Source organism: Sciurus vulgaris (genome assembly GCF_902686455.1).
Source record: "Sciurus vulgaris genome assembly, chromosome: 12".
NCBI classification, from domain to species: Eukaryota; Metazoa; Chordata; class Mammalia; order Rodentia; family Sciuridae; genus Sciurus; species Sciurus vulgaris.
Genome location: NC_136473.1, coordinates 47,355,419 through 47,380,223, shown reverse-complemented (window position 1 = coordinate 47,380,223; position 24,805 = coordinate 47,355,419). Strand labels below are relative to the sequence as shown.

The 24,805-nt window shown below is 42.6% G+C and overlaps 1 protein-coding gene across 10 annotated transcripts in view; it reads right to left on the bottom strand.

Annotated features, from left to right (window-relative positions):
- Window positions 1-24,805, bottom strand: part of FRMD4A (FERM domain containing 4A) — a 574,854-nt gene that overhangs the window by 116,126 nt on the left and 433,923 nt on the right. For all 10 annotated transcript variants that reach the window (XM_079106538.1, XM_079106536.1, XM_079106537.1 and 7 more), the window contains 2 exons: window positions 19,922-20,016; window positions 2,363-2,455 (listed from right to left, as the gene is read on the bottom strand). In XM_079106538.1, the coding sequence (XP_078962664.1) occupies window positions 2,363-2,455; window positions 19,922-20,016 (188 nt within the window). The remainder of the gene's footprint in view (window positions 1-2,362; window positions 2,456-19,921; window positions 20,017-24,805) is intronic.

The window sequence follows — 24,805 nt, the reverse complement described above, 5'->3', positions numbered from 1 at the left end:
TTCTTTCTTTGGCAAGCACCTGTTATATGGTTGTAGCTGTGTCATCTGTTTGACATGGAATAATTTGTACCACCTGGGGGACCAACACCTCTGTCACTGATTTCTGTCCCAGGCTATCCCCAAACCTGCCAATAACTCACCTCTTTTCAGACACTTGGAAACAAATACCTAACATGCAACGAAGCCCAGTATTTTCTCTTCCTGACTAACACGGGCAGGCAAAAAATAGCAGAAAGAAAAACATTATTTTCTAAGAAGGAGGGAATCCCGCTTCATTCCATCTTTTTAGTATAAATGATATTTTTTAAGAGCTGAAATCATTTGCTGGTTATTTATTTTCTGGTACAAGCAGAAAACAGTGGGACTTTATAGATAGCTTCGGTGGCCTTGGCTTATCACTCCACAGGTTAAGGCTAGTTTTACACTCTGTAATTGAGAGCAAACCAAAGGGCAACTTGGAGCACAGTTGAACATTTAATGCATCTTAAACATTTTAAATTTGAATCCCATGTTTTTTTAGTAGAACTGTTTCTAAGGAGAACCTTTCCATGATCCTCACCCTGTCAAAGTTTGTGGTACCAATTAAAAAAACAATAAGTAAATAGAAGGAAGACTAGTAGTAGAAAAAGGAGAATAAAGGAGAAAAGAGAGGAGGGAAAGGAAGGACTGGGGACTGAAATGGAGCAAATTAAACTGCGTACATGCATGATTATGTCAAAAAGAACCCCACTAGTATGCATAATTAAAATGCGTTAATGAAAGCATTTTTAGAAAGTTTCTGGTAGTCTGGTTCTCCTAATAACTTTGTCAATGTGATGTGAAAGGTTAAAAACTTGAATGTGTAGTGTACGTGGTATTAAACTGTGAGCTGATGGGACTTACATGACAGCTCATCAACATCTGAACATACTGGTACTTGATATCCTGTTAATGAAAATTTTCAAAATCTGGATTTGAAGCTGGACAATTCCTGGAATAACTGTTGAAAAGCTGTTTTTAGATTTTCAGTTCCTATGTTAAGAATTGTGTGCAAATTGAAATGTCTGTGTACTGATGTTCAATACACCCTTTATGGAAATTATGGGAAAAACAGCACTAGGAGGATGGGGGGGAGCCTGCTGTACAGTTAAGAGTATTTATCCAGTTTCCATCATAGGTTAATGAACTGCTTCAATTCGACTCCAGCCTTCCCAACACCACCTGCCCCTCCCAGCGGAATTGTTAAGTCTTTACTTTCTATGGTTACTTTTCCATTAATCTGAGAAACTGTAGACACCATTAAAGAGAATATGGCATTGAAATCATTCCCATCAGCAATGGAAATGGCTAAGATTAGCTCTGATATGTCCACAGCTGTTAAACAAATCAAAAAGGCATTAAATGCAAGTTTGAACAGACTCTGCCAGCTGAGGTAAAGTCATCCACTCCAGCCTGTTAAATAGACCCTTTAACTCTTGGGCTCTTCTAATGCCGTTTGTGGATTCAGGATGGTTATATGGGAAACTGGAATCCTGACCCCGTTCTTTAGGAAGTGAATTGCAAATCATTTGTATCCTGCTTCTGAATTTCTGTTAGCATAGAACAGAATACAGATTCTGTGTCCTGGGTAGAAGTGATGAATCTGAAAGCTGGGGAATGTGGCCTGGGTTGGAGCCCCAGCACCAAGAAAACCAAACCAAACCAAAACACCCTCAGTGTTTCTGTAATAGTGTTGCAATCAAAGTTCTAGACAGAAAGGGCCTGGTGGCTTCCACAGACTGGGTGCTCAGAGCTGCTGGTCTGAGAGCTGGAGTCTGTCTCTGTCCATCCCTGGCTTCCCACACCCTTTCGCAAGCAGAAGCAATCGGTCCTGTGTTTTCACAAGACTGCTGCAAAATGTGAACTCTGAAAGCAATGTATCACAAAAACTGTTCCTTCTGCAATCATTAAATGAAATTTCTTAGACTAGTGAACAGAAAATGCCAACCATTTCTGATATTTTATTGTGATTTCTCCTCCCTTGCCACAAAATACACGGACCTGTGTTTTGCTGCTGGGTTTTAATTAGTTCTCTTTGGGATCAAAAAAAAAAAAAAAAAAAAAAAAAAAAAAAAATCAAGAGGCTCAAGTGGCATTTGTGATAGAAGAGAAGAAAACCAAGGCTTTTATTCCTAGTGCAAGAATGCAAGCACATGTCCATGCCCAGTGACACGTGTCTTCCACACTCATGCCTGTGTTTCCCTCTGCTGGGAACAGAGCTGCACTTTATCCCTAGCAAGGAACAAGACAAACTTGCACTCCCCCTCCTTTGAGCCACTTCATCCTTCCAGACTTTTCTGACAAAGAAAAAAGAAGCCGAAGTGTGAATACCAGGTGTACCTACCTGACACAAAAGTACAAAACCACGGGTCCGGACTTTTTAGGGAAGTCGTGCTCCAGTACTCTGCGATCTAGTTGAAGCCAGTTCAAGTGTCCCCTGGGGAAAACAGATGAGTTGGTTAGGTCTCTGCGATTGGCAGCAGTGTTCTGGGTGCGGGTACACGTGGGGTAGACATGCTAGGACCGCGCCCTCAAGCTAGCCTCTTAATATAGGAAGAACCAAAGGAATTATCTGGGTGGTGGGGCATCCGAGACCTGATGGGGCGACGCAGTGGGGGCGGGGCAACACCGACCAGAGCGGGGCCTGCAGCCTGCAGCTTCCTTTCCGTCCGGAATTCCTCTACCCTACCCCACTGTCTTTGTTCCTGGAGGGCTCAAAGCTCACCTGAGGAACATGTTATCAATCCTCACACAATCTGGGGTTAAAAGCACTCCATAGATGGTTTCTTAAAAAATGAAACTTACACCTAGAGCAGGAGCCAGTCATGCCAATCCTCCATATTCACCCCCAAATGAAAGCATTTGTCCATCAAACAAAAGTGTCTTATGCAAATGTTCAGACACTTAACAGTCACTTCACAGACACCACATCTGAAGAGATGCTAAACCAGCCCCAAACTCAAAACAACCCCATGTTTACCAAGAGAGGAGTTTATGTAGATGAATCATGATACATTCACACGATGGAATACTACACAGCAATGAAAAGAGTTGCTACTGCTATGTGCATCAACATGGGTGAAACTCAAATAATTATGCTGAGTGATAGAAGTCTGATTTTAAAAAAGCATAGACTGTATGATTCTGTTTATGTAACAAACTCTAGAGAACACAAACTAATTGGCAGTGACCATAGTGGTTGCCTGAGGGTGTACTGCAGTGTACATTTTGAGAGGGAAGGACATGTTCACTACCTTCCTGGGGGTGAAAGATCCATGGATGTAGACATATGTCTAAACTTATTCAATTGTATACTTTAATATATGTAGTTATTGTATGTCAGTTATAATTCATTAAAGTTATTTAAAAAGTGAACCACAGAGACATAGTAATGGTAATATGGTACTACATAGATCCTTGTGAGACACTTGACTCTTTCCATAATTGATTATGTAATTACAATTGGCATTAAGACCATGAGTTATGAGAACATATATGTAGTCTGGGGATCGGAGGAATACTTCCTGGTATATGAGCTGAAACTGGAAGAAAGAGCACAAGTGGCTTGGTGACGGGGAAGGGAAACCACTTTCCAGGCTGAGGGTCTAACATGTGCAAAGGCCCTGAAGGAGGAAGGAACCAGCATCCATCATGTGAGTAGAAGGGGGTGGGGCTGAGAGGTCCTTGGAAGCTCCTTGAGGAGGTTGGTCTTTGGACTCCCTCTTTTAATTAAGCCAACACGGGTGGCCCTAGGGATGACATTTGGATCTGCCACAAAGTAGAGTCTACCTGAGGACTCAGGCTTCTATCTCTTCCTAAGAATCTCTATTTGGGGAAGAAAAACAAACAAACAAAAACCTCTCATCAATTAGGACTTGAAGAAGGGTCAGGCTGACCTCTGGTCCTTCCGGCACCCATGGCTGCACTTTCCAGTCTACAGCACTGATTCTGCCACCATTCATTTTCCCCAGCAGAATTTTTACATCTGCAAAATGTCAGGAGCCTATCTCAGAAGGCCGAGTGCATGTTGGGTCAACTGGAGGGTGTCAGGGAAATTATTTGAAGGTGAAAGCCACTCAGTCCCTGCCTCTGAAAGCACCCCACCCCCAGACTCTCAAGGTCTTCCCTTCCTGCTGCGTCTCTGGCGAGCAGGCCGTGGCATGTTTTATGCTACTTCGCTCAATGGCTTCTCCTGACTGAAGTTGGAGAACTCTGCATTCTCGTAAATCCGCATGTTAACCACAATTCAAGCCCTAGTTCTGTCTTCCTTTTAGTGAGGATTTTCTTGATTGTCTCTTAGGGTTTGGATCTTAAATGTGTCCCAAAGGCTCATGCTCTACAGGCTTGGTCACCTGGAGAGATCATTTGGGAGGCAGTGGAACTTTTAAGAGGTGGGGCCTAGGGGAAGGAAGTTAGGTCACAAGCGTGTGTTGTGGAAGGGGATACTGGGACCGCAGTTCTTTCCCCTCTTTCTTGGCTTCCATCCTGGCTCCCATGAGGTGAGCAGCTATGCTGTGTCACGTATTCCCTGCTGCCATGATGTTCTGCGTAGCCACAGGCCTGAGGCAGCACAGTCCAACGACCGTAAACTGAAACCTCTAAAACTGTGAGCCAAATTAAGTTTTTCCTCCTTTAGTTTGTCTCAGGTATTTTTGTCACAGTGACAGAAAGCTGACTAACATGTTGCCTAAACCTATGTTTCTTTTCAAACTTCTCCAGGGCTTTTGGTTTGTGTCATCTACAAGGCATTTAGCCTAATCTTGTATAATTCATCATGCTAAAAAGTACAACCTGACTCTCTAAGTAGTTTCTAAGTTTTGCATATTAAAAAAAAAAAAAAAAAAAAAAAAAAAAAAAAAACTAGCCCAGAATCTATCACAGTGCTGGTGCATATTAGGGTCTCTAAAGAAGTGTTTGCTCATTAACTGAACGACTCCCTACAAGAACAATCCACTCAATGATGCTGTCATCTCACAGATTTCTTGACAGAGGGTCTAGTGGGAATAGCCTTTGAACCAGCCTCACAATAGCAATCTGTGAATCACCCACAGACTGGAATGATACAAAAGCGCAGTGACTTTTCTCTAGTGTACAACTCAAGGAAGAAGGAAGACCTGGGGACAGAAGGTTCCACACGCACCGTTGAGAACAACCAATGGACCAGGCTTGGGAAATCCTCACCACACCATGGTATGTTACTGACCACATAGGTTGCTAGGGACCAGACTTGAATGTCTGGGGACTGCCATTCACAAGGCAAAGACCCTCAACGTGGGGATGTGTTGCCTGAGGAACAGAGAGACCCAGGTGTCACTTGGTTGTCACTGCCCTGTTGGTTTTGCTCACTGCTCATCCTTCTTCATCCATGTTAACAGAGGACAAATGGATGGAGTCCCCTGCTGTATTATTTTATTCCCCACATTAAACTCTAAAGATCAACTTTTTAGCGATGAATTTGTTTACTGAAAATTCTTTTGTTCCTGGCTGTGTATTGGTTTAGAATTTATAAAGCAACCAATCACCAGAAAGTCACATAAAAAAAATGGACAGGAAGTGAAGAGAACAAAGGGTTGGAACTCACCCTAAATTGAACAGTTAACCTCTCAGGAAAAAACTTGACCAAATTGTGTTGTGTGCATGTTTGAGTATTTAACAACGAATCCCACTGCTATGAATGGTTGATTGTGATGCACCAATAAAAAAAGGACCTTTCTCCACTTCCACTATTTCAACGCTCCAGCCTCAATTCTGTGAGGGATGGAGGGACGTACAAACTTGCCTGGCGTGGATATCTGACGGAGAGGCAACTTCCTCGCACCCATCTTTGGTCCCTCGGGAGGAAGGAAGTCGGCCCCCTCTGTGCAAGTCTGTAGAAGTCTCTCTGATGAAGGCCTATGATAAAGACTGAGGGACAAGTGGATTTGCCTAAGACCCTTTAGGGCGATGGTCCACTATTTGGCAAAAGTTAAAAGATGGATTAGAAAGTAATGTGGAGACCATGATTCTGGGGCCACTGGTTTTGACAGTGGTAAAACTTGTTAAAATATCGTTTCTGCTCATTTATTGGTATGAAGACTCAATTCCTGCACCTAGATGGGCTGAGGTTTCCTCCCTGGAGAGGGCTTTTTCCATTCTACTGAACACCTCACTGTCCCGATATCAGGGGTTTCGCTCAAATCCTTCTTTCCTTTTGAGTTACGGTGGGATAAAGAGAAAAGAGGTGAAGAAGCACTTCCTCTGCACAGTGTGACTAAGAGACTCCTAACAGCTTGGTTTTCATGATTCCCATTGATTGTTTCAATTGAGAATGCACATTAGTGTCTTTGCCAATAACAAAGCAAAAACTAAAAATAAGAAATAAAAGGTGCCCCAGTAGAAATGCAGAGCATTTTTGCCATTACCTCACTGATAACAATCTTCAAAGTGATCAAGATAATGTTCATTTAGTTTATGGCTGCTGTAAGTCAAACTATTGGGTCAGTAATAAATATGCAATTGCTTCCAGGCAATAGAAATCGGACACATTTATTTAACAGATTGCTTTTAGCTACTACCTACGATACAAATAGATTTTGGGGTCAAGTGCTGGCACCTTCAATACAGACAGCCTCGGGGGTACTGTGTTTATAGAGTTCCTGGAGGGGGGAGGTGCATGATAAGTCTATCTGCACTGACCCCTTCTCAGGATCTGGGGGGAGAATGATACTGTGCAGTTTTTAGATATTTTTATTGTAGAAAGGTTATTTCATGTAGAATGAATTTCTACAGAAACTCCAAAGCAAGGATGTGAAATTCTTATAAATGACGCTGGGTGGAGGTGGGGTGGGGCTCCCTTCAAATGGAAGAATGTTTATTTATGTGCTCATCAAGGGCAGCCCAGGGATATGGATTTAGCTAAAAACCCTCAAATAACAGAGAATTATCAAGGTGGAGTGTGTTCCGGGGAGACCATATTACTAAATCATGGCCTCTTGGTTTAATTGGAATTTCTGACACCATTTTTTTTTTTTTTTTTAATTTTTATTTTTTTATTGTAAACAAATGGGATACATGTTGTTTCTCTGTTTGTACATGGCACAAAGGCATACCATTTGTGTAATCATAAATTTACATAGAGTAATGTTGTTTGATTCATTCTGTTATTTTTTCCCTTCCCCCCACCCCTCCCACCCCTCTTTACCCTCTATACAGTCCTTCCTTCCTCCATACTTGCCCCCCTCCCTAACCCTAACCTTAACCCTAACCTTAACCCTTCCCTCCCCCCCATTATGTGTCATCCTCCACTTATTAGCGATATCATTCGTCCTTGGCTTTTTGAGATTGGCTTATCTCACTTAGCATGATATTCTCCAATTTCATCCATTGCCGGCAAATGCCATAATTTTATCATTCTTTATGGCTGAGTAATATTCCATTGTATATATATACCACAGTTTCTTTATCCACTCATCAATTGAAGGGCATCTAGGTTGGTTCCACAGTCTGGCTATTGTGAATTGAGCAGCTATGAACATTGATGTGGCTGTGTCTCTGTAGTATGCTGATTTTAAGTCCTTTGGGTATAGGCCAAGGAGTGGGATAGCTGGGTCAAATGGCGGGTCCATTCCAAGTTTTCTAAGGAATCTCCACACTGCTTTCCAGAGTGGCTGCACTAATTTGCAGCCCCACCAGCAATGTAAGAGTGTACCTTTCTCCCCACATCCTCGCCAACACCTGTTGTTGCTTGTATTCTTGATAATCGCCATTCTAATTGGGGTGAGATGGAATCTTAGGGTAGTTTTGATTTGCATTTCTCTTATTACTAGAGATGTTGAACATTTTTCCATATGTTTGTTGATTGCCTGTAGATCTTCTTCTGTGAAGTGTCTATTTATTTCCTTAGCCCATTTGTTGATTGGGTTATTTGTATTCTTCGTGTAGAGTTTTTTGAGTTCTTTATAGATTCTGGAGATTAGCGCTCTATCTGAAGTATGATTGGCAAAGATATTCTCCCACTCTGTAGGCTCTTTCTTCGCATTGCTGATAGTTTCCTTTGCTGAGAGAAAGCTTTTTAGTTTGAATCTATCCCAGTGGTTGATTCTAGCTTTTATTTCTTGTGCTATGGGAGTCCTGTTAAGGAAGTCTGATCCTAGACCAATAAGGTGAAGATTTGGACCTACTTTTTCTTCTATAATCTGCAGGGTCTCTGGTCTGATTCCGAGGTCCTTAATCCATTTTGAGTTTAGTTTCGTGCATGGTGAGAGATATGGGTTTAGTTTCATTCTGTTGCATATGGATTTCCAATTCTCCCAGCACCATTTGTTGAAGAGGCTATCTTTTCTCCATTGCATATTTTTGGCACCTTTGTCTAGTATGAGAAAATTGTATTTATTTGGGTTTGTGTCCGTGTCCTCTATTCTGTACCATTGATCTACCTTTCTATTTTGGTACCAATACCATGCCGTTTTTGTTACTATTGCTTTGTAGTAGAGTTGAAGATCTGGTATTGCAATACCCCCTGTTTCACTCTTCCTGCTAAGGATTGCTTTAGCTATTCTGGGTTTCTTATTCTTCCAGATGAATTTCATGATTGCTTGCTCTATTTCTGTAAGGTACGTCATTGGGATTTTAATTGGAATTGCATTGAATTTGTATAGCACTTTAGGTAGTATGGCCATTTTGACAATATTAATTCTTCCTATCCAAGAACATGGAAGATCTTTCCATCTTCTAAGGTGTTCTTTAATTTCTTTCTTTAGTGTTGTATAGTTCTCATTGTAGAGGTCTTTCACCTCTTTTGTGAGATTGATTCCCAAGTATTTTATTTTTTCGAGGCTATTGTGAATGGGGTAGTTTTCCTAATTTCTCTTTCTGAAGATTCATCACTTATGTATAAAAATGCGTTGGATTTATGGGCATTGATCTTGTAACCTGCTACTTTACTGAATTCACTTATGAGTTCTAAGAGTTTTCTGGTGGAATTTCCAGGTTCCTCTAAATATATAATCATGTCATCAGCGAACAGGGATAGTTTGAGTTCTTCTTTTCCAATTCGTATCCCTTTAATTTCTTTGGTTTGTCTAATTGCTCTGGCCAGAGTCTCAAGAACGATGTTGAATAGAAGTGGTGAAAGAGGGCATCCCTGCCTTGTTCCAGTTTTTAGGGAGAATGCTTTCAGTTTTTCACCATTTAGGATGATATTAGCCATGGGCTTAGCATAAATGGCCTTTACAATGTTAAGGAATGTTCCCACTATCCCTATTTTTTCTAGTGTTTTGAGCATGAAGGGGTGCTGTATTTTATCAAATGCTTTTTCTGCATCTATTGAAATAATCATGTGATTCTTGACTTTAAGTCTATTAATATGGTGAATTACGTTTATTGATTTCCTGATGTTGAACCAACCTTGCATCCCTGGGATGAAGCCCACTTGATCATGGTGCACTATCTTTTTAATATGTTTTTGTATGCGATTTGCTAAAATTTTGTTGAGAATTTTTGCATCGATGTTCATTAAGGATATTGGTCTGAAATTTTCTTTCCTTGATGAGTCTCTGTCTGGTTTAGGTATCAGGGTGATATTGGCTTCATAGAATGAGTTTGGGAGGGTTCCCTCCTCTTCTATTTATGAAATACTTTGAGAAGTATTGGAATGAGCTCTTCTTTAAAGGTTTTGTAGAACTCGGCTGAGAACCCATCTGGTCCCGGACTTTTCTTTGTTGGAAGGCTTTTGATGACTTCTTCTATTTCAGTACTTGAAATTGGTCTATTTAAATTGTTTATGTCCTCCTCGTTCAGTTTAGGCAATTCATATGTCTCTAGAAACCTGTTGATGTCTTCGAAATTTTCTATTTTGTTGGAGTATAGATTTTCAAAATAGCTTCTAATTATGTTTTGTATTTCAATCCTGTCTGTTGTGATATTTCCTTGTTCATTCCGAATTTTAGTGATTTGGGTTTTCTCTCGTCTTCTCTTTGTTAGTGTGGCTAAAGGTTTATCAATTTTGTTTATTTTTTCGAAGAACCAACTATTTATTTTGTCAATTTTTTGTATTGTTTCTTTTGTTTCAATTTCATTGATTTCGGCTCTGAGTTAACTATTTCCTGTCTTCTACTACTTTTGGTGTTGGTCTGTTCTTCTTTTTCTAGGGCTTTGAGCTGTAGGGTTAGGTCGTTTATTTGTTGAGTTTTACTTCTTTTATTAAATGCGCTCCATGAAATAAATTTCCCTCTAAGTACTGCTTTCATAGTGTCCCAGAGATTTTGATATGATGTTTCTTTGTTCTCATTTACCTCTAAGAATTTTTTAATTTCCTTCCTAATATCTTCTGTTATCCATTCATCATATAATAGCATATTGTTTAATCTCCAGATGTTGGAATAGTTTCTGTGTTTTACTCTTTCATTTATTTCTAACTTCAATCCATTATGATCTGATAGAATACATGGTAGGGTCTCTATCTTCTTGTATTTGCTAACATTAGCTTTGTGGCATAATATATGGTCTATTTTAGAGAAGGATCCATGTGCTGCTGAGAAGAAAGTGTATTCACTCTTGGTTGGATGGTATATTCTATAAATGTCCGTTAAGTCTAAATTATTGATTGTGTTATTGAGATCTATGGTTTCTTTGTTCAATTTTTGTCTGGAAGATCTGTCCAGTGGTGAGAGAGGCGTGTTAAAATCACCTAGTATTATTGTGTTATGGTCTATTTGGTTTCTGAAATTGAGAAGGATTTGTTTGACATACATGGATGAGCCACTGTTTGGGGCATAGATGTTTATGATTGTTATATCTTGCTGATTTATGCTTCCCTTAAGCAGTATGAAATGACCTTCTTTATCCCTTCTGACTAACTTTGGCTTGAAGTCCACACTATCGGAAATGAGGATGGATACTCCAGCTTTTTTGCTGAGTCCATGCGCATGGTATGTTTTTCCCCATCCTTTCACCTTTAGTCTATGGGTATCTTTTTCTATGAGGTGAGTCTCTTGCAGGCAGCAAATTGTTGGATTTTTCTTTTTAATCCAATCTGCCAGTCTATGTCTTTTGATTGATGAATTCAGGCCATTAACATTCAGGGTTATTATAGAGATATGATTTGGTTTCCCGGTCATTTGGTTCATTTTTTAAATTCTATTTATTTATTTCTTTGACACAACTTGTTTCCTCCTTTATTTGACAATTCTTTTAGGATAATTCCTCCCTTTGCTGATTTGCTGCTTTGTTTTTCATCTCTTCCTCATGGAATATTTTGCTGAGAATGTTTTGTAATGCTGGCTTTCTTTTTGTAAATTCTTTTAGCTTTTGTTTATCATGGAAGGATTTTATTTCATCGTCAAATTTGAAGGTAAGTTTTGCTGGGTATAAGATTCTTGGTTGGCATCCATTTCTTTCAGGGCTTGAAAAATGTTGTTCCAGGCCCTTCTAGCTTTTAGGGTCTGGATTGAAAAGTCTGCTGATATCCGTATTGGTTTCCCCCTGAATGTAATTTGGTTCTTTTCTCTCACAGCTTTTAAAATTCTGTCTTATTTTGTATGTTAGGTATTTCATTATAATGTGCCTTGGTGTGGGTCTGTTGTAATTTTGTGTATTTGGAGTCCTATAAGCCTCTTGAACTTGATTTTCCATTTCATTCTTCAGATTTGGGAAATTTTCTGATATTATTTCATTGAATAAATTGTTCATTCCTTTGGCTTGTTTCTCTAGGCCTTCCTCAATCCCAATAATTCTTAAATTTGGCCTTTTCATGATATCCCATAGTTCTTGTAGATTCTGTTCATGATTTCTTACCATCTTCTCTGTTTGTTCAACTTTGTTTTCAAGGTTAAATATTTTGTCTTCAATGTCTGAGGTTCTGTCTTCCAGGTGTTCTATCCTATTGGATATGCTTTCTATGGAGTTCTTAATTTGGTTTATTGTTTCTTTCATGTCAAGGATTTCTGTTTGGTTTTTTTTCAATATCTCTAACTCTTTATTGAAATGATCTTTTGCTTCCTGTATTTGCTCTTTTAACTGTCGATTGGTGCGATCATTCAATGCTTGCATTTGCTCTTTCATCTCATCGTTTGCTTCTCTGATCATTTTAATTATGTACATTCTGAACTCCTTTTCTGTCATTTCTTCTGCCATGCTGTCATTGGGTTTTATTGATGTAACATCTAGATTTGTTTGCAGCATTTTCTTTCCTTGTTTTCTCATATTGTTCAGGTATCAGTTGACCGCTGAGATATTGCAGATTTCCTCTATTGACTTACAATGTCCCTGAAGATTTCTATATATATCCCCCCTTAGCCTTCAGTAGGCTGAAGTCTTGGAGGAAGTTGATAATGCGGAGCTCCACAAGGAAGCTGCCTCTCTAGGAGTGGTGGCCTTCAGGAGGGGTATAATCCCTGCTAGTGGGCAGAGGTGCCTCCACTTGTTGACCAATGGTCATCCAAAGGGGACCTAGGCTGCGGGCTGAGGCAAGGCCTGTTTGGGCCTGAGTCTCTAGTTTTACCGTCCTTGTGGGGAAACCTCACCCGGCAGGGAAGACTCACCCGGTGGGGAAGTCTCGCTGGTCAGTACCCTCCTAGAGGTTCCCCTCAATTACAGCTACCGCCTGGGCTGGGCTGCCTTCCTCTGCAAAGTTCTCAGGGGCCCGGCCCTACCTCCTGGGCCTGGGAGCCTCACCCTTCGCAGATGAATCTCCTTAGGCTGCCCCTCCTCAGAGAATATGCCCTCAGGCCTGGAACCTTTGCTCCGCCCTAAGCCTGTCTCTGTGCGGCTCTTCCACCCAGAAGCCTCCTAGATCCTGGGACCCTGCTCTGCCCCTAATTGCCTGGCTATGCGGCCCCTCCTCTGAGCAGCCACCTGGGGCCCCGTACAATCTCTCTGAGTCCCAGAGACCCGCCACACGCCTCTTCCTCCAGACAGCTGCCCAGTATTCTGGTGCGGTCACTAGGAGTCCAAGAAACTCACTGCTTGCCTCCACCTCCCACCAACCACCCGTAGCCCTGGGCAATCAATCACTCCGAGTCGAAGTGACCCTCCCCGTTCCTCCTCCTCCTCCAGATAACCCCCCGAGTGTTCAGGAGTGGTCGCTCTGGGTGGCTCTGAATCCACGTGACCCGCTGCACGGGTCCTATGGGCAACCGCCCGGAGCTCTGGTGCGGCCACTCAAGACCAGCGACCCACCACGCTTCCTCTCCAGGCAGCCCCCCTGTGTTCAGGCGCTGTCCCTTTAAGTCCAAACAACTCACCACTCGCCTTCTCCTCTGAGCAGCTGCCTGGAGCGCCAATGCAGTCACTGCGAGTCCAAAGGACCCGCCGCGCTTCTCCTCCTCCTCCTCCGAGCAGGCCCTGGGGTTCAGAAGTGGTCCGAGTCCAAACAGCCCGCCACGCAGCCTCTCCTCTGGCAACCGCCTGAAGCTCTGGTGTAGTCACCCCGAATCCAAGCGGCCGCGTTCCTCTTCCTCCTCCTCGTCCTCAGGGCAGGCCCCGGGGTTCAGAAGCGTCGTTCTGAGTCCAAACAGCTCGCCGCGGAGTTTCTCTTCTGGCAACCGCCTGTAGCTCTGGTGCAGTCTCTCCGAATCCAAGTGGCCACGCTCCTCCTCCTCCTCCTCAGGGCAGGCCCCGGTGTCCTGAGTCCACACAGCTCTCCTCGCCACTCCTCCCCTGGGCAGCCGCCGGATCCCCAGTAGTTGCTCCAAGTCCCAGCGCTGTGCCGAGCGGCCTCCTTTTCGGCGCTCCTAGTTGTCCGAGTTCACTGCTCCAGCGGGGGGAGGGGCGTCTCACTGGCAGCTCTACTTCACAAAGTTTCCTGCGTTCCGGGACCACTGTCCCATCCGGGACGCCTCCCCAATGGGAGAGACTCACCCGGCTGCTTTGAGTTGGTTCCAAGTGTCTCAATATCTCCTCTTTTGAATCCTGAGTCCTGGAGCAACATGAAATGCAGCCACCCTCTAGGCCGCCATCTTGAAACCCTCCGCCATTGGTATTTTGATCTCTGACACCATTTTTTAAAATTTATTGAAGAGTTGTTGGCTTCATTATGTTGTCTTAAGGCTCTTTTAAATGTTCTTTATAATATTTCCTACACTGTGTCTTATTAATTACCTCTTAAACTACAAACAAGCTCAACAAAGATCAGTTATGTCTGTATCTCCAGTGGTTAATAGTGAAAGTTAAATAAATTATGTGTTAAAAAAATGAATATTTTTACAATATGCCCCACAGATCCATATTCTTGTAGGTTGTGACTGCCACCAGGTATAGACACTGCTCCTGACCTGAAGAAATGGTCCCATAGGAAGAACTCTAGGCTCACCAGGCCCAGGCCCCAGGCTCCTCAATGTCATCTGTAGTAGGAAAGAAAAAATGAGAAAGCTGGGGTCCCTGAGCCCTCGGAGGATTGACCAGTGTTCTTCTTTGTTCATCGTGGGTACAAACAGAAAGACTCAGGCTCAAGTACTTACTTCTCTGATTACTAAATACATGGTGCTGCTGTTTGCTGCAGTATCTGACGGCATAGCACTGTTCTCAGAGGTAGTAATGAATGCTGAATGCCAAGTTCCCAGTGTAACTATTGCAACCCAGGCACGGAGGCTGCAGCCATCGACTGTCTCCTGTCCTACCATACAGGAGTTAATGAATGGAAAGCTCAAACCCATTTCTAAATCAATTACATTCCCAGAGATGCTGCTGCTTGTTCTTTCTTCCACAATTGGAAAATTGCTTTTGTACTTATTTTTAAATTGTAGATAAGCTTGTGGCCAAGAATGCTCATCAACTAGAACCTTTGTGGATGCCCTGGCCAATGCCAATCATGGTTCCATTTAAGCAGACAAAAAGACACAAGGGCAATGCAGAATAAGCACACTCCCAGGAACCAGCATTCCAGTATCAGGTCTCCAGATATTTGGGTAAATGTGACTCCCCAAAGAGTACCAAGCAGGTGATTCAATTAACTGAGACATAAGATGCACCCCCCTCAAAAAAAAATCCTAAACTATTACCTTAGAGGTTCTTAAACTAGGCTCCTTGGATTCAGGGTGTCTCTGACCCTTCTTAAAATTTAAGCAAAAATTTCATGCATAAACTTTTGTGGGAGAGAAAGAATGTATCTTCTTAAGAAATTTCAAAGGAATCTGTGATGAAATAGTAGGTTAGGAACTATTCATTTTCTTAATTGGCATGTGAAAATGTATTCTAACTATAGTTGGCTTTTAAAATACACAATAATAGCTAACCAAAAATTTTTTTCTTTTTCCCCCTCAAATTTCTAAATACCTCTTAAAGTTTTTTTTTGTTTGCTTTGTTTTTTTAGCATAGATACTTATCACATTAAATGAGCAATTCATGAATTTATGACTGGAGATTCAAATTAAAACTTACATTATGGCAGTCAGAACTTCAGCTTGGGGTGTGTTTGAGTATTTCTGCTAACTTCTCTAAAAGTCATTTTAGTTATAGTGTCTGTCCTCCCCCAAAAGGCAATTTCAAAAATAAATAAATAAATAAATAAAACTTGAGAATTAAAGCAGCAATGGAAATATTTCAAAAATAAAATGTAAAAGTGACTTTAAATGGTGGATGTCTATGTGTGATCAATGAAAATCTCAGTTATGCTATCTGTATGCATGGGAACACTGAATCTGAACTTTGGAGTTGTTTCTCAAACTGTTAGGGATGGAGCCTAGAAGGGAGATGGTCTACAATTTTGCAGGCCACTAGGATATTGCCCCTCAAGATTCAAATTTAAAGTACAATTGGTTTCCATTCTGGGTTCTGGATGAAGGCAGAGGAGGAAATTGACTCCAATATTCCCTCTCTCTAGGATAGGGGTTTTAAACTTGTCTGCACATTAGAATCAGTACTTAGGCCATGCCCAGACCAATTAAATCAGAATGGCTGGGGCTAGTCCCAGGAACTGATATTTTGTCAAATGTCCTAAGTGCTCCCCATGTGTTGCTAAGATTGAGAACCATGACTCAAGCAATATCTAAATAAGTATTGTAGGACTGAACTTATACCAGACTCTTTGTTTTTCCCACATTTTTTAATTGGTGCATTTATTGGTGCAGCTATATATACTGAGGGGATTTGTTACATACTCGTACATGCACACCATACACAGCCAATATCATTCCCCAGCCCTTCCCCCTTTGTCCCCATCTGCCATCCCCTGGTCTCTTTCCTCTAGTCATCTCCCTCTGACTTTCATGAGATCTGCCTCCACCTTTCTTTGCCTATTTCCTCTCTAGCTTCTGCATATATGAGAAAACAGGACCCTTAAATCTTCTGGGTTTGACTTATTTCCCTTAACATAATGGTCCTCAGTTTCATCCATTTTCCTGAAAATGACATACTTTCATTTTTCTTTGTGCCAGATAAAACTCCGTTGTTGTGTATATATACCACATTTTCTTTATCCACTCATGCACTGATGGACACCTAGACTGGTTCTATAGTTTGGTTAATGTGAATTGTGCTGCTATAAACATGGGTATGCATATATCACTGTAGTAAGATGACTTTAATTTTTCAGGGTAAATTCTGAGAAATGGGACACTTGAGTCACATGGTGGTCCCACCTGTAGTCTTTTGAGGAAACTCGACACTGATTTCCACAGTGGTTGTACTAATTTACAATCCCATCAACAGTTATACCGGGCTCTTTGTTTCAGATTGTTTTAAAGGCTGCCCAATGTCCTGTGTGTGTACATCATCAGAGCTCAGATCATTAATAGATGATCAGTATCTCTGTTTATCTGGGCAGAGTTCATGAAAATAAAAGGAGGCTAAATGCAATCAAATCCTAGAACAACAACAAAAAAAAAAATCCACGGAAAAACTGGTAAATCTGAATATCTGTATTTAATTAACAATATAGTACTGATGTTAATTTCTTGGCTTTGATAAGTTTAACAAGTGACATGGTTTGTAAGATGCCACCTTTGTAAGGTGGGGGAGCCTGGTGGAGGGTGTACAGGATTGTCCTATACTACATTTTGCAATTCTTCTATAAGACTAATTATTTCAAAGTAAAAAGAAAAACAAAATAATAGTAAAAAAGAGAGAGAGAGAGAGAGAGAGAAGGTAGAGCTAGTTTTAATTAATGCTGCAAAATTGCTGATTCCTAACAACTCTAAACATTCATGGGCATAAAACCTTTCACCGTGGACTTAGACACTTCATTAATGAATATAACTTGTGGGGTGAGAGAAGCTTAAAGGCACTTCCAATTTCCTGTCTGTATTCTGTTTTATGCATCTTTTCTCAGGCCCCATCCAGATTCCATAAAACGTCATCACCAGCAGTTAATATCGAAAGAATCACTGACAGTATTTAAACAAAGAGTAACATATTCCACTAGAAATCCTACTCTGAGGAATGCAAACACTGCTGGTAATGCTATCTTGCCTCTGTACAGTGTTTTACAGTTTGCAAGCACTTTCCAAGTGTTAACCTTGCTCGATTCGCACAGGGACATAGGAAATACGTGTGGTACACGGAGGCTGTCACAAAGGACTATGTTCTGTTGCATTTTATTATGAAACAGAGTGTAGTGCGCTCATAAATCATGTGCATGCACACACATACACACCTCCTGGTACACATGCACAGTCTGAAAACAGCATTAAAAGGTCTCATGCTATTCTTGTGCGGTACACGGAGGGAAGGCTGTGGACATACTTCCGCGCTAGTGCTTCCTGACATAGGAATCATCAACCCAGACCAGGTCACACCAACAGGCACAATTTTGTTGGGGCAGCTTTTGTTCCTCCCTTTCCTACCAGGAGAAGGAGAAAAGTTCAGATCACCAAAGAGGCCCCAGAGGTGTGTGTTGGCCAAGGCGTCATCAGGCATGATGGACTGGAGTCAGGGCTGCTCCCCGGCCCATTGTTCTGTCTCCCTGTGCCAGTCCCTCAGAGGTGCTGGTTCTCCATTTCCTCTGGGCTTCTGACCCTTGCCCTTTCTCCCCCAGTGTTCCAGGCGCCTCTGCCAGTTCTTGCTCAGGAGCCATCTGCCAGCTCCACCTCTTTTCCACTAATCCCCTGGGGCCACTCGTGCCATTGCTGGAGAAACTCTCACCCACGTTTGGTGGGGAAGGATGGAGGTGGCTGCATGTTCTCTAGACCCTGCCAGAAGGATGGCTTCTGCGCTCTGCCAGCTATGCACTGCAGGGAGGGCAAGGCTTTCCTCAAGCCTGGCCTACACACACACACACACACACACACACACACACACACACACACACTCAGGGCCAGCACAGAGAACAAGGTGAGCTCAGCCCCAGAGTCCACAGGCTCAGGTGGATGGTCAGTGGGACTTGGCAACATGCATCTCCTGTTGGTGATATGTGGCTTTTGTGCCCTTGTCTCTGCAGGGGGAAGGAAGAGTGACATTCCACCTAATAGCCCGTGCTATGAGGGAAGGGGTCTGAAACATTTAGCTGACTACTTCTAACTCTTTGGCCAGGAGCACATGCTCATTCTTTCATTCTTGTTGACTCAAAAGGTTAGTCTGATTGGGACTCGTCTAGAGTTCATGGAATCTTTGAGTTGAATAAACTTACTTGGGAAACGGGAACAATGGGGATATGATTAATTGAAATTTAGGATTTCCTTCTAATCAGTGAACAGTATGAAAAGTAATTTAAGGGGCTTAAAGTGATTCTCAAGAGAAAAGGGAGAAAACATTTGCATTTGTAAAAGCAATTGTCTAAGAGGTATAGTTGCTTAAAAGCATATATTCTAGTTTTTTTGTTTTGTTTTGTTTTAATTCCCCACTGGCTGCTTTCCTGCACAGGACTCGCCTTCTCACAGCTGCACTTACTTGGCCAGGGTGATTTCTCTAGACCAGGGCTACCTTCCCTCCTGCCTGATGCCTCATTTCCCACAGGCTCCAAGATGAGGGGTGGTCTTTGTTCCTTTCTTGAGGAAGACATGGCTTTGCTCCTGCTCCAAACAAACTATTGCTCCCAATATCACTAATTTATAGGGATATATGTATGTTTTAGTTTATGTGGCCCCAATCTGCATTCCCTTTAATTCAGAGCCTGCACTTGGATAATAAATCACATGGTTATCTTGGCCACCTGCAGGTCCCAGAGGCTCAGTGCATCCCAGTGCAGAGGAGTATGGTCACATCTTGATTAGCCTATGTAGATCCACCTGTTCTTGCTTCCAAACCAGTGCCAGGCCTGGGCCCCTATAAAATCTTGTCCAGCCACTATCCTAACCCTGATCTGTGCATTGTAGGGAATCATCTTCATAGTTTAAAGACGTAGAGGAGTATGTATGTACGTACATTCTTTTCCACAGAGGAAAGAGAATTATGAAACACTTGCTCTTTTGAAAATAGTACATTGAGAAGAAAATTGAAATTTTAGTAAAGATAATCCTTCCTTGGATTGCAAAACACCACTTCACGGAGCCAAACCGAAAGACTGTTGAAAGCAAATCTACTTTTCATCAGATGAGTGATCTGAATTTTTAATTTTTATATTCTGTTTCAGCTCAGTGAAACTACTCAGATATTCTTCATTTTGAATTTATCATAAAATTTACTTCCTGTTATTGTTATTCCAATACTAGAGAGAAATGTTTAATTTCCAGACGTTTTCACTTAACTTTCATAAAAACCAAACCCATGCAGATCTACTTTTTAAAAAAAATAAACATTTCGGTCTGAACATGAACCTGCTTGATTATAAGAGCGAGTTTACCTAATAACTTGGTAATATTGGCACCACCCTAATTATATTCCTTGGCTGTTCCAGGCACGATCACAAGGCTTTTGAAATTCAGATGATGAACTTGGATTGACCCCAGACCACGGGACCCAAGTGGCCTGCCTCTGATTTCAGTGCTTGCAGCTGGGCTGCAATGTCAGGTTCTGCCCCTTTCCTCTGGGTTCTGGGGCTCAGGGCAGCACTTACGTCTCATCTGTGAATGCTATTCCGAAGTATTCCTTCTCCTTTAGGTTGAAGTGAGATGCCACAAGGTCAAGAAGCTCCTTGGCCAAAAGCTTGGGCTGCAGGGAGGATACAAAAGGAAAAGAGTTAAGTGACCCAGAATGAGACCCCTTTTCCTAAAACATGCAACCTCAGATTTCTACCAGGTTTTCAATGGAATATCTCAAAGCTCAAGCACTGTAGATAAATGCAAATGATCTTTACAAAACCCAAAGGAAGGGACCATGAGGATTCCACTGAGCAGACAGCTAAGTAAAGGGTCCTCACAAGGTGGAGACACTGTCTTGTTTCCTAGTAGTTTTGTGCTATGGACAAATGGCACTTGGGCTTTGACTGGACTGTCAAAACTGGTGATTTGCCTTCCCCACACTTTATGTTGAACTGACAGGAAGATGCTTTATTAGAAAAAAGTGTAATATTTAACATTTATCCCCTGTTCTTCTGGTGAGGTTACTTTCTAATAAACCCATCATAAGCAGCAAATATGGTTAAGAAGAAAAGCATTCATGAAACCTACTGAGCAGCAGAGCTCAGCAACACAGCGCAACATGGGCTTTGGAGATTATTGGTTGATTCCCCATGATCATGTGGCTGACTGGGAGCTGCCATTGTCCAGAGACCTGAGAGAGGACCTCTTCTCATCAGCCTGGGGAAAAGATCTAAATTAAAAATTGAAAGTGTGGTTTCTGCTGAATGCCTATTGCTTTCATACCATTGTCAAGTCTCCAAATCACAAGTTGAGCCATCCCAAGTCAGGGACCGTCTCCGAATCACAAGTTGAGCCATCCCAAGTCAGGGACTGTCTGCACTTGCTCTGTGGCAGGCACTGCTCTGAGCAGCATAGGATTACCAGTGGCTTCAATCCTCATCATAGCCTGTGACATTGTCCACCACACAGGGAGGAAATGGCCCTCAGAGATTAAGTCAGGACTAGGTGGATGTCTCTCTCTTTGCTGCCTCCCTCCACCACCCTCAATGGCCATCAGGTCACCAGTGAAAACCCTCGAACTGACCAGCATGAATTTGAAGCTATGGTGACTCTTCCTTCACAGAAGACAGAAATCAGCAGGAGATATCCCTTAGTATTTAATACTTCTGTTCCCTTTCCACTTAGAATAAGTGAAAGAGCAATCTCTGAACCAATAGGGAATCTAAGGTTTTACGCCAGACCCTCCTTTATTAAATAAATCCTCCCCCAGGGGAATGCAGAGGGACATTCAAGGCACATCTCAGAACCTCACTGATGAATTACAAAGTAAAAGCAAGATGGAAACTCTTGAAGTTTCCAGCAAATACTGTGTGGTATGGGTTCCTGCTGACTCTGCTGCCATCACTGTTTGCTCCCAGAAGGTGTTTGGTGGCCCAATTTCAAAGCATTTAATATTTCAGTTGTGAGCTGGGCACAGTGGCGCACGTCTGTAATCCTAGCAGCTCAGGAGGCTGAGGCAGGAAGATCACAAATTCAAAACCAGCCTCAGCAACTTAGTGAGATCCAAGCCACTTAGTAAGTTCCTGCCTCAAAATAAAAATAAAAAGAGCCTACAAAGTTAAAGAGATGACTCAAGACACCAAAGAAGTCACTAGAGGGATAGATGCCACCTTAGGAATCTTGTGAAGACTGACTTGTGGCCTCTGCATGGTGACATGTCCTTCTGCTTTTGCTTGTTGCCACAATTCTTTTTATCTGAAACTTCTAAAAGAAAAATAAAAGAGCTTTTCTGGTGACCTATAAATGGAAGGTAACTGAAAGACTCTGGGCAGTAGTGGGATAAACATCATGCTTTCAAACGAACTCTTTTTTAAGGGTTTGACCTATGTGGTTAGGTATTTGGATGGGTATCTTTTGTTAAAAAAATTTTAAAAAGTCATTCCCTTTATTGTGTTCAACAGTTATTACAGATCCGATGTACCACTCTCAAGGATGAAAAAATCTACCTTTGTCACCCATAATTTATAGGTGGAGAAATAAAGGCAGGGAAGTGAAGGTTACAGCTCTCAGATTTTGACTCCTGGTAAAAGCCATGTGCTATTTTCCATCATGACTGGCAATAGCCCAGATGGTGGCTGCTCCCACCAGCAAGATAAGGGCTGCCACTGACACCTGAGGGGCAGGTAGTGTGAGAAGCAAACTCACTGTTGAAGTTCCAAACTTAAAGGGTCATTTGTCATTGCAGCATGACCTTACCCATACTGACTGACTCAGTAACTGAACTCAGTCTCTGTAAGGCTGGTTAAACCTCTCAAACATCAGCATCTTGATTTCCTGATCCTGCAAACTGAGACAATGTACCACCTTGACATGATGGTGATTAATGAACTACATCTTTCTGAAAGTTCCTTGAACTCATTTAGAGCAAGTTGCTGGGTAGGCAGAAAGCTCTCTGCTATTATGTACTTTGAAGGGATGTTTACAGAGTCCTGCTGATTATAATTGCTAATTATTCATCCTGTAAACATTTGTAGGGCTTTGCAGGATTCAGGCTGGGAGTGAGGCCAGAAAGGCGGCCTGCAACCCCATTGAATTGTACTGGGCAGAGGCCTAAACACCCACATGAGCAAGACAAGGCCTGCATGTCATGGGTATGTTAGAAATAGCCTCCTCTGGGGGTCCTCGTTGTCCAGGGCCTGTGAGGTCTGTATGTTTTAAGACTGACTTGCTCTCAGCCCTTAATTAATATTTTTCAAACTCATTTGCTTCTCTTTTCCTTTTTTTATTTTAGATTCTTTCCCCATTTGTCCTTCTAGGCTGGTATTCCTCCTGGAAAATGAAATCTTATACATGTTTCCTTCAATATGCTAACAGGACAGCTTTTCCAATGCTCCATGAGCCTGGTGACCTGCAGTCCCACTGTAGATGTTGGTAGAAAAGCAGAACAGCTCATCATCTTTGCTGTTCTGACTCCACCACCAGATATGAGTTCCAAGAGCTCTGCACAGTTCCATCTGGAAACTGTGCACATACCCAGGATATTCCAGTATTCTGGATTAGGCCCTGCCTACTTCCTCTGGATGAGACACAACATCAGTTAGGATCAAAACCACACTAGACATGTGTGTGACAGGTACTGTCTACATGACCTTCATCCTTCCAGGAGCTGGATGAAGAGGTAACACCCTGGTGCCCCTCCAATTCTTCACTGACTATATTTACTATCACCACTTCAAACTTGACAGGTGTACATCCAGGTAGATGATCTCGGACAAATTATATAGTTTCTCTGGGCCTCGGTTTTCTAATCTGTAAAATGATCAACTAGAGTCAATGGAATAGATATTCTAAAATATTATTCTTTATGTTATCGTAAAACTTAACTTCCCTAAAAACTCCCTGACCTATTTAAAGATCTTATTCACTCATCTGAAAAACCTTAAAACCACCAGATTCCTCCTGATCTCTTAAATCTGGTCTGTTAACATATCTCGCTTTTCTTAGTTGTCCAGGATAAATTACTTCACCTTTCTGTGACTCAGTTTTCTCAGCTATAAAATGGCCATAACGACTATGTCCACATCTCCCGGTGGCTGTGAGGATGAGTGAATCCCCATAAACAAGTGAGTAACGATTTACACCAAGTGCTGAGAACAGCTGGGCCCTAAGTGCCATTACACATCTCTTTATAAAAGAGACACAGAGGGACTTCCGACACAGCCATACGCAGAAGACACATGAAGACAGAGGTGGAGACTGGAGAGATGGAGACACAGGTTGAGGAATATGCCAGCAGCCACCGGAACTGGATGAGGCCTAAGACGGGTGCTCTCTCCAGCTAGCCTCCAGAACTGCCTGAGGAAACCTTCCTGCCAGAGAATACTTTCAGCTGTGGAGATTAGGGGTTATTTGTTCTGGCAAACAGGAAATCATACACAATTTCAAATTGAGACCCCAAAGAGCTCGTATCCTCTCCTCCCCTGGTGCCTGGCAGACAGTCACTACATGTAGGAAACTCAATTCTGGCTGGGTGTTTGCCACAGGAGTGACTTCCAAGCACCTTCCTGACACAGGTGCTCTCCCTTGCCAGTGCCCAGGCCACCCTGGGCAGGAGGCAGGGCAGGCGGCCTTGGTCTGAGAGCCAAACCCCCTGGGCCAGGGGTTAAGTGGGTTCCACTCAGCAAGAGCAATTCCCCTTCCAGCTCGTTCTTGTTAGCCATCATCCCCTTGTGACATCTCACAGATTTCAAATCAAAGCAATTGCCACTTCTGAGTTAATTGCATTTAAAAAACAAAATAAAGCATCAAACAGCTCCCATCTGTGCTTTGGGAGGAATTGGAGTTGTCGAAAGTCTGACCTTCTGAGCTCCCTCCAGCCCCAGGATGTTCTTGACAATTCCCTTGTCACTCACTGCAAGGCGAACTGTGACCACCAGGGTGACAGGGGGAGGGCCACATCCATCCTGGTGGCACAGCTACAAGTGCTCTGGGCCCTGCAGTGCCTACCCATCTGCTCTCCATGGGACTCTGTGACCTGATGGGTGGATGACTCCTGCCTTTTTGTAGTGGCCACAACTGTGAGATGGTCAGTTCAGGAGTGGGTAGAACCAGTCTGCCCTTCATGGACAGGAGGCTGAACATTCCTGGAAACCTGGTGGGGGCAGCTTTGAATAAATGATGGCCGAATGGCTGCCTGTCATTATGTCCTCAACCTCACCCTGGCGGCTCTGCAGGGAGCCCAGCGTGGGCGCATTAGCGGTGCACATGGGCTGCTCTTTATTCCTGGGAAGGGAGGCCATGCTGGAGGGGAGGCATGAGGCATTTTGTGTTCTACAGGGAGGATGTGCCGTAGGTCCTAGCAGCTCCTCCCCCCTTGTATCCTAAGGGTGCTCTGCTGATCAGCAGAAGAGGCTAATTTC